This window comes from Nerophis lumbriciformis, linkage group LG06 (assembly GCF_033978685.3).
Source record: "Nerophis lumbriciformis linkage group LG06, RoL_Nlum_v2.1, whole genome shotgun sequence".
Taxonomy (NCBI): Eukaryota; Metazoa; Chordata; class Actinopteri; order Syngnathiformes; family Syngnathidae; genus Nerophis; species Nerophis lumbriciformis.
Window position 1 is genome coordinate 39,315,951 of NC_084553.2, and position 10,000 is coordinate 39,325,950.

The 10,000-nt window shown below is 38.7% G+C and overlaps 1 protein-coding gene across 2 annotated transcripts in view; it reads left to right on the forward strand.

Moving 5' to 3' along the window:
• Window positions 1–10,000, forward strand: part of galnt2 (UDP-N-acetyl-alpha-D-galactosamine:polypeptide N-acetylgalactosaminyltransferase 2) — a 134,451-nt gene that overhangs the window by 101,443 nt on the left and 23,008 nt on the right. For both annotated transcript variants that reach the window (XM_061964289.1, XM_061964290.1), the window contains exons 8-11: window positions 1,148–1,235; window positions 2,944–3,031; window positions 5,263–5,366; window positions 7,058–7,184. In XM_061964289.1, the coding sequence (XP_061820273.1) occupies window positions 1,148–1,235; window positions 2,944–3,031; window positions 5,263–5,366; window positions 7,058–7,184 (407 nt within the window). The remainder of the gene's footprint in view (window positions 1–1,147; window positions 1,236–2,943; window positions 3,032–5,262; window positions 5,367–7,057; window positions 7,185–10,000) is intronic.

A 10,000-nucleotide genomic window follows, 5' to 3' on the forward strand; every position in this document is an offset into this window, starting at 1 on the left:
GTAGGAACCAGAAATATTAGTAACAGAAAGAAACAACCGTTTTGTGCGAATGAGTGTGAATGAGTGTAAATGGGGGAGGGAGGTTTTTTTGGGTTGGTGCACTAATTGTAAGTGTATCTTGTGTTTTTTATGTTGATTTAATAAAAATAAAAAAATAAAAATTATTATTATTATTTTATTTTATTTTTGTAATTTCTTGTGCGGCCCGGTACCAATCGATCCACGGACCGGTACCAGGCCGCGGCCCAGTGGTTGGGGACCACTGATGTAGAGCATGCAGGTGTCTTCAGTATTGACAGTGTGCCGTAGAAGGGAAAACTTCTAAATAAATTTAAGTGTGTTATGTATTAGCTGTTTTTTTATCCTTATGTGCATGTGTGCAGTGTTTCATAATTTGCTTATGCAGGACATGTTTTTTTGTAAGCTGCAAAACTTGAACTTTAACCCTAATCATTATAGATTAGGGTTGTAGGGTATACCGGTATTAGGATAGTACCGCGATACTAATGAATCATATTCGGTAGTAGGAAGAAATAAGAAACATAAGTTTAATGTACCGTAAGATTTTTTGTTAAAATAAAGCCAATAGTGCAATTTTTTTGTGGTCCTCTTTATTTAGAAAAGTACCGAAAAGTATCAAAATAATTTTGGTACCGGTAGCAAAATATTGGTATCTGGACAACACTATTATAGATAAACTAAGTACATCACAAAAATCTTCATTTGAAGTGAATTCCTATGTTTTAAGTGTTTTAGACCTCTGTTCTGTCATTCCTGCATGTTCTGCCTTGTGACGCTTCTTTGCTTTATTTGCTCTTTTAAATAATGAAACACTCTAAACAAGTGAGTAGAGCCATGTTTGTTTATATCAGAATGTCTGCATCCTGAATGAAGAAACTCAACTGGAACAGTTTGTCTCTTATTGTTGTTCCGCCCACTTGCGCAACTGTTTCTTCAACCAAAAAATGTGTGGTTCCTCTTGCGGGGTGGAAAAGTGAGAAAATGACCGCCTTATTTCACTGTTTTACATCATAATCACATAATTAGTGTTCATTATTAACAGCTGGGCTCTGTATGGGCTGTCATTTGTTGTCTAAGTAATGGAGGTTACGATCAATCTGGTGACCAAAATTACTTTCTTTTCCAGGATAAGACCAGAGTGGTTTCTCCTATAATCGATGTCATCAACATGGACAACTTCCAGTACGTGGGAGCTTCGGCTGATCTGAAAGGAGGTACAGTATGTTGCATGGCCGCAACATGGCTGTATGCGATGCATTTAACGTCGCGTAGTTTCCAGATTTTCAGCGTTGTTGTCTAGATCGAGAGATCCTCATTTTAGTATTCTGCCAGTTTACTGGACAATCCAATCCAATCCACTTTATTTATATAGTACATTTAAAAAAAACTAAAGTTTCACAAAGTGATGCACAGGAATTAAAACACACATTTAGAAGAGGGATAAAACTAAGGAGAGTCAATTGTAAAAAAAAAACATTCAAGTACAAAGAGAATACATACATAAAATAGACTAAAATCACGCAACTCTCATGCTGGTTTAAGTAAAAATATGTTATAAGATGTGATTTAAAACTCATTAAAGAAGGAACTGTCCGAATACCAAGAAGGATATTGTTCCAAAGTTTTGTAACCACAGCAGAAAATGCACAATCACCTCTGGATTTTAGCCAGGTCTTTGGGAATAAGAAACTGGTCAGCTGACCTCAGAGACTTTGTGGGGGTGTAAAGTTTTAAAAGGTCTGAAATATATTGTGGCGCTAATCCGTTAAGAGCATACTTGCCAACCCTCCCGATTTTCCTGGGAGACTCCCGAATTTCAGTGCCACTCCCGAAAATCTCACGGGGCAACCATTCTCCCGAATTTCTCCCGATTTCCACCCGGACAACAATATTGGGGGCGTGCCTTAAAGGCACTGCCTTTAGCGTCCTCTACAACCTGTCGTCACGTCCGCTTTTCCTCCATACAAACAGCGTGCCGGCCCAGTCACATAATATATGCGGCTTTTACACACACATAAATGAATGCAAGCATACTTGATCAAGAGCCATACAGGTCACACTGAGGGTGGCCGTATAAACAACTTTAACACTGTTACAAATATGCGCCACACTGTGAACCCACACCAAACAAGAATGACAAACACATTTCGGGAGAACATCCGCACTGTAACACAACATAAACACAACAGAACAAATACCCAGAACCACTAGCAGCACTAACTCTTTCGGGACGCAACAATATACACCCCCCGCCCCCCCCCCCCCCCCCCCCCCCCCCCCCCCCCCACCTCAACCCTGCCGCCTCCCCCCCTCCCATCTCCCGAATTCGGAGGTCTCACGGTTGGCAAGTATGGTTAAGAGATTTAAAAGCAAACAATGCAATTTTAAAATGAACTGGGAGCCAGTGAAGGGGTGCTAAAATGGGGGTAATGTGCTCATGTTTTTTAGTGCCTGTTAAAATCCGAGCAGCAGCATTTGGACTAGCTGTAATCCAGCGATTGAGGCCTGGTTCACACCAACATAGAGGGAGTTGCAGTACTCCAAACGTGATTTAATAAAAGCATGGATTACCCGCTCAAAGTCATTGAAAGATAAAACTGATTTAATTTTTACTAAAATTCTTAGATGATAAAACCTGGATTGTACAACAGAGTTAATGTCCATCCATCCATCCATTTCCTACCGCTTATTCCCTTCGGGGTCGCGGGGGGCGCTGGAGCCTATCTCAGCTACAATCGGGCGGAAGGCGGGGTACACCCTGGACAAGTCGCCACCTCATCGCAGGGCCAACACAGATAGACAGACAACATTCGTGCTGTTCCAATTTAAAATCATTGTCCAACTTAAAACCAAGATTTGTGACTGTGGGTTTAAAATAACATCTCTAACAAAATGCTTTTTTGTCTTTGTGTGGATCTTTAGGTTTCGACTGGAATCTGGTATTTAAATGGGATTACATGACACTGGACCAGAGACGAGCAAGACAAGGCAACCCTATCGCCCCCATAAAGTAAGACACACACATATTTAAAGGTCCCACATTGTACTTCTTTTCAGCAATATCAAATGGGTCTGAGAGGTCCCACAATGGTGTATTGAAAATGTGTTGTCCAAATCTACTGTAGTCTTGACGCTGGAATTAGACAGTTAAACGTGCTTTCGGTAGTGGTATGGGGAACACACCGTTTTGTGTGTCTGTAGCTTTAATGCTAGTGATCTGTTTGTCAGTGTGTGTGGCTCAAAGAAGTGCTATAGTGCACTTTGTTCACTTTTTGCACTTGTCGAAATTAGCAATATAACGATAAACGGTATTAAAGATGATCGCGGTAAAACTCTCGACAGTTAGGTTCACTGTTTAAAATTGAAATTATCGAAAAACCTGCACTTTGATAAACTCAACAGACTGACTGGCGCCAGCTCGCTAGCTTAAATGCTAACATGAAAACAAGAGACATTAACGTTTTCCCCCATTAAGAAACAAAAAAAACCAATCTAAACTTTACATAAACACATTGCTATTCAATTGTACACATTGAACCTACAAGTTGTACTCTCTTAGAACAAAGTGATCGTTCTGTACTCAGAGAAACTGAGACAGCTGTGTTTTTACATGTCGTTCAAGGACCGCTGAACAGAATAGGACGCCACAACGCCCGCCAGAAATATTGAATAATAATAAGAGATTTTATTTGTTAAGCACCTTTCTTTTAAATAAATCTTAATGGGCTACAGTACAAACCAATATTTGAAACAATAAAAGCTCAAGCATTAAAACAGATAAAATACTAAGAATAAACACAATCAGTGAAGCAAGCAGAAGAAACACAAAACATGCAATATACTTGGTGTCTATTTTAGTTACTTAAAAAAAACTTGATCGAAAGATTTCCTTGTGAGTTTTAATACTTTTTGAACACATTCTACAATACCCCGATAATATTGATAACCGTGATCATTTTGGTTCCGATAACCATGATATGAAATATTCATATTGTTCTATCTCTAGTCCAAATAGGACTGCTCAATTAATCAGATTTAATCAGATTTTTTGGGCTGGCTTCAATAGATAAAGGTGATCGTCTGCAATATTAGCATTTAAAAAGCATGCTCTGTTGCATAACTCCATGACCACACCTCCAGGCATGAGTAAACTTTTTCTGTGCTGCTGCAGCCGGTCACCTTGTGTCACTGTCCCGACTTCAGTGGAGTCGAGCTCGGCATGCAATAATGACTGCAACACGTTGCTCTGCTTGTCTCCTTGGAGTCGCTCTCGCAGGACTAACGGCTAGACATCATGCTAAATAGTCTGGAGACACTTTTCCGTCGAGTGCCAGCAATTCTCACCGGCCTGGAGCAAGGGTTTTCAGTTCATGGTGTGCGGGCCACCTGCAGAATGTGGCTTGGAAAACCCCCAGCAAAAATGTATTTATAGACATCATGCAATGAAAATAAGCTAAAATGTTAATTCTGGTAATGAACAAAGAGCATAGATTTGTCTTTAAATATACATGTACAACGACGTTTATTTAGCCTTTATATTAGACTATTTTATTACAAATTACATAATGACGTCACATTCACACGCCACCGACACCCCACTACCGCAAGTAGATTGCCGACCGGCGAGAAATACCGTTTTACAAAACATAATGAATAATCGTGATTTTAATATTAACAAAAAATAATAATGATGATTATTTTGGCCGCAATCGTGCAGCTCTGATAAATGCTATTATACATATAACAGCGTAAGGTGTGGGACAGGAGGACACAAACATTAGCAACATTAGCGCAGCTGGTGAGCTACAGTGCTAACATTAGTTGCATTTTATCAGCATGCGAGCTTAGCCTAGTCACTTATTTTAAGATGTGTAGCAAAGCTTGCTTTTTTTTACAGAGCTGTCTTTTTTACTGTAGTGTGCGTGCATAGCATCTAGCTTGAAGGCGGTCAGAGGTGGTGTCATGTCCATGAAGATGGAGGATTTTTATTCATGATGTTAGAAAAATCAAAAAACGACTGTTTAAAAACCTCTTTTTTAAAAAGTTAAATAGGCAAGTGAGGGATGTATTAGATTTTTCTTACGTTGAAAAATCCAGGGACACATACTGTTGGAACATTGATAAAGTATGTTCTGCATGTTTGGGGCCCGTCAAAATCTTCAATGCTCACAACTTTCTTGTATCTCCTGTGTAATTGACCAAGACCAGCGTTTTCCTGACTTTTCCTGTCTCCACTTTCAGGACTCCCATGATAGCTGGAGGTCTGTTTGTCATGGATAAGGATTACTTTGAGCATTTAGGGAAATATGACATGATGATGGATGTCTGGGGAGGAGAAAATTTGGGTGAGTGCAACATCAAGCCAGTTAAGTTATTAAGTCAGTAGACTCAAAAACTCATAATGCATTGTGCATTATATAGACACAAGTAGCGATGTTCTGATCAGGGTTTTATGCTGCCGATTCCGATACTGATCATCCATGAGTGGGATAGGCCGATACCAATATCGATCATGTACTAACTGTACATTTTCCCATTTATTTACGGTGAGTGCTATTGACAGGGTAACAATATCAACACAATATTTAAACTAGTTCCATGTTGTCTTTCATTACATACAATTTTTTTAGCAAAATAAATAAATCAATGCTACACAATAACTGAACAAAAGCAAAAAATACTCCATATAACTCATTCAAATCCCTCAAAATCCTCCTGTGTCCAAGGAATTATTACTTGAGTTTGTAAACATGAAAAAAAACGACAACAAAAATGAGACAATAAAAATCTCTATCTAATTACTCTTGTTTCGATTATATACGGATACTACCTTTGGTATCAACACCACCAATTTATGGATCGACCCGTCCTCTTACGCTCGTGTACTGTCTGTGAGAATGCTGACATACCAATAGTTGTTTTTATATTATCCTCTCTCTAAACTCTTATTAATCTACTTGTTACTTTCCTGTTAATCGCTGCTTACTTTCTGCTGCAACACACTTCCATCTACACAACTTGAAACTTTCCTAAACATGTATTGGTGTTGTTTCAAGCTAGCTTAGTGGTTAGCTTTGCTATTGGCTTGCTTGTTCCTGGGTTGCTCTTGGTGTGTAACATGTTTAGCCTCGTCCTCCAGTGATAATGATACTGAAGACACTATAATAAATGCAGTATCAAAGTTAAAGCAGAGTTTTGTTGTTTGTTTGTTGCACTATAAAAAATGCAGTTTATTTGCCGTGATGGAGATGATTATTATTCATTTGGGGGGGTGTTCAACACTGTGTATGGAGTTGCTTGATTAGCTGCTGGCCGCTTGTCAGCCAGGAAACAAAAATAAATACAGTCTCAGCCAGTTGGGATCGGTGTATGTGATTGTCATTAAAAGACATAAATCGGTCATCACATATTTTCAAAGAAAATCGGCCGATATCGATCAGCACATGATCGATCAGCACATCTATGGACACATATAAGTATTTGGACACATGGTCATTATAATAAATTATTAACAGTGCTTGTGGGAATTTATGTCCATCCAAAGGAATGTTTATGAGATCACTATCTCTGTTCTAGTTCATCCCAAAGGTGTTAAATGAGCTTTTTCCACACTAAACCAATCCTAGCATGCCTTTATGTACTTGGAACAGAAATTGTCCTTCCCCAAACTGTACCCCCATAGTTAGAAGCATACAAGTGTTAAAATTAAGTTTTTGGGGAGACTAAAAGGCATGCGTCTCAATACTTTTGTCCAAATAGTGACTGTCATAAATCATTTTTCTCCCTAATCCAAAATAAATTACGGAATTTGTCACGCCCACCCAGCTGTCCGACGTTGGCCTTCATTCCTCTTTTATGGTATTTTTAATGAACTGAGACTATTCGCACACTTGTTTTTATCACTTTATTTAGATAAAGAAAATGTCAAAGAGGGGACCTGACACTCTCCACACGGCAAACATTTATGAGGTGCTGATATCCCGCCGCTTTCAATAATACAATGTTGTTTTATTGGCTCGCTTGTGCTGTGTTTCAGAGATCTCATTTCGCGTGTGGCAGTGCGGCGGAAGTCTGGAAATCATCCCGTGCAGCCGAGTCGGACACGTGTTCAGAAAGCAACACCCGTACACCTTCCCTGGTGGCAGCGGCACGGTCTTTGCAAGGTAACACACACACACAGTAGACCGCAAGCTACCAATTACAGTCTCCCTTTAATGACCTTCATTAAGAGTGTTTAGGCAGTCAAATTCTAGTGTCGTGGAATGATGTCATTAGTTGTTAATGTTTGGCTGCTAAAGCCTAAAATCCAATTACACACTTAATATCCAGCAGTAACATTTTCACGCACCTACTGTTAATTGGATGTTCATTAAGCTTTTCTCATCTCATTAGAAAAAATCATTGAATTGCACATGCATCAGTATGGTGCATACTTGAAGACGTATTTAAACTGAGCAAGTTAGTACCTGTCACATGAGCTAGTGCCCTCATTTAAAATATTCTTACCTCTTTTAGCTTTACAGCTGTCTGTTTGCACTCTTACACCAGTCTTAGAATCAAGCCAATCAAATAGGTCAACAATTATAGGCAGAAACCAACAGAATTGTTATTGTGGAGAGTACAACTAAGTAGTGTGCAATCCTATTCAGTGCAGTATAAATCAAAACAATTACCTCTGCCTGAATTGTACATTTTACTGCCTGATATAGAGACATAAATATTGCACAGTTAGTTATATTAATATGTAAGATTCACTTGTGGGATATTGCACTGGTGGGCTACACTAGACTAAAGTCAGTGATTGAATAGGAATTAATTAATAAAAGTAATCTGTTGCCTTCATAAAATGTTTATTGACTATACAAGAGATGTTTTCAGTAACATAATGGCATTCTTAACTGTCTTAAATGTAAAAATAGATTAATAGTACCGGTAAACATAAAAATGTTCTCGACAAAGGCGTGGCATTTGCCTCACATATCTGTCAAATGTCACACAAGTGTAAAGAGAAGTAAACCACTCTAAAATCTAAAAAACAATAAAACAGGATGTAAGTGAGCCACTGCATAATAAGTCAACCACTATTAGTCAACGTAACGACAGTAACACTGGAGGATTAACTTTAAAGATGAACACGCGTTGCAGATTTACCTCACACATATCTTTTATTTAACGCCGTCAGTTGTTACAAGTGTAAAAAGAAGTAGAACTCTGTAAAAAAATTAAAACAACAAATCTCTGCTTTAACTTTGATATGAAGTCGCTTATGGCGATGCTGGGGTCAGGCAATGTTTTAAGTAACATTTTAACATTCCCAATTGACACACAACTGTAAAAAGAAGTTAACCACATTTGGTAGTAAATATAAAAACAATTAAAGCTGCAAGCAGCATTGAACGGGCTCTCCAACCCCGTGCAACTTGGGGTTATTGTGAGTTGGCGGGAAGGCATGACTCATACGGTCACGTCCTTCTCGATGCCCTGACCAACCATCAAAAATTCAGGGAGATTGGAGCTTGTGGATGGAAGTTATGATAGTTATAATTTTCCACCACAAGAAGGCCATGTTGGTGTCTATCAATGTCTAGTCATGATCAGTTACTGACCTTAAAGGGGAATTGCACTTTTTGGGGAATTTTTCCTATCGTTCACAATTTTTATAAGAGACAAAAACACTTTTTTTTTTTTTTGCATTCTTATTTGTAGTTATCAACTTGTTCTAAGTGGCGAGCAATGCAGCTAATGGTATAAATTGATTCTGCCTCTAAGTCACTTTAAAAATGCATCCAAAAAACGCCAACAATTCTTCATTTATGTTCCATAACCTGTATAATAACCAGGCTGTAGCAACATTGTTATTGTAAGAGCAAACACTGAGGAACTGTTTTTCTAGCGTAGTAACACATCGCCTTGTGACGGCATGCTACAGCATTATCCGTAAGCTAGCTTTTGCGTCAGCAGCTGAATGGCTTTTGAGATTGTAATGCACAACACAATGCGATAGGACACCAATCTGTACTGACTGAAAAACATGAACAATCATATTACGTACCATATTAGCCCACATTTCATTTTTTGTTTGTACACAGCTAGCTTGACAGTGTATGTAGATGTACATGACGTGCTGCATGTATCATGATCAATATTGCAGTGACTCGTTGGACAATTTTCTGTTTGGTCCAGCTGGCCGTGGACGTTTCCAGTTGATTTTGATTATGCACTATATTTACGTCAACATGGCTTGGATCCAAGTTCCATATTTGCATCGTCAAGTTACGCCGGTCCTCACTCTCTCAGCTTCCGTCTGCTCCAACGTTTTACCGTCTCTTTGTGCTCGCTTTTATAACCAGCAGATCATCCCCCGTATATTCAGGTTAAAAAAGATAAGGTTGGGAATCCTCACTGTCCAAAAAAATATTCATCTTTGTCGTCTATTACGAAGTCTACCATGATTAGAACACATAGACATTTGTTTCCTGAAGTCTGAAGTGCATTGTTATGAGAACGGAATTAAAATCGCTGAGGAAATAAGTTCCGGTATTGCTTAAAATGACCAAAATACGGTAAATATTGTACATATTACATTATATTACTACATCATATATATACTTGCAATGTGTATATAAAATGTCGATGGAGGGTTTTCAAGTTTTTTTAGAGAGTTTTGAAGGCTACAATAGTGACTCCAATTAGACGCATCGTGCAAGCGTTTTTTTTTTTATCATCTCTTGAATAAAAATTTAAAAAAGATATGTGTGTTCTTGTGTCTCATATTAGATTGTGAACGATAGGCACATTTCCAAAAAAAGTGCAGTTCCCCTTTCAAGCCTCATATCAGTATGGCAGGTTTAATGGTTGATGGTGAGGAGCAGTTTTTGCCGCCAGGTTCCGCCCAACCATGAATGGGTATGAATACGTTCTAACCCATCCAAAGATTTAAGGCGCCACAAGGCCTCTCCCACTACGAATGGGTTTGAAC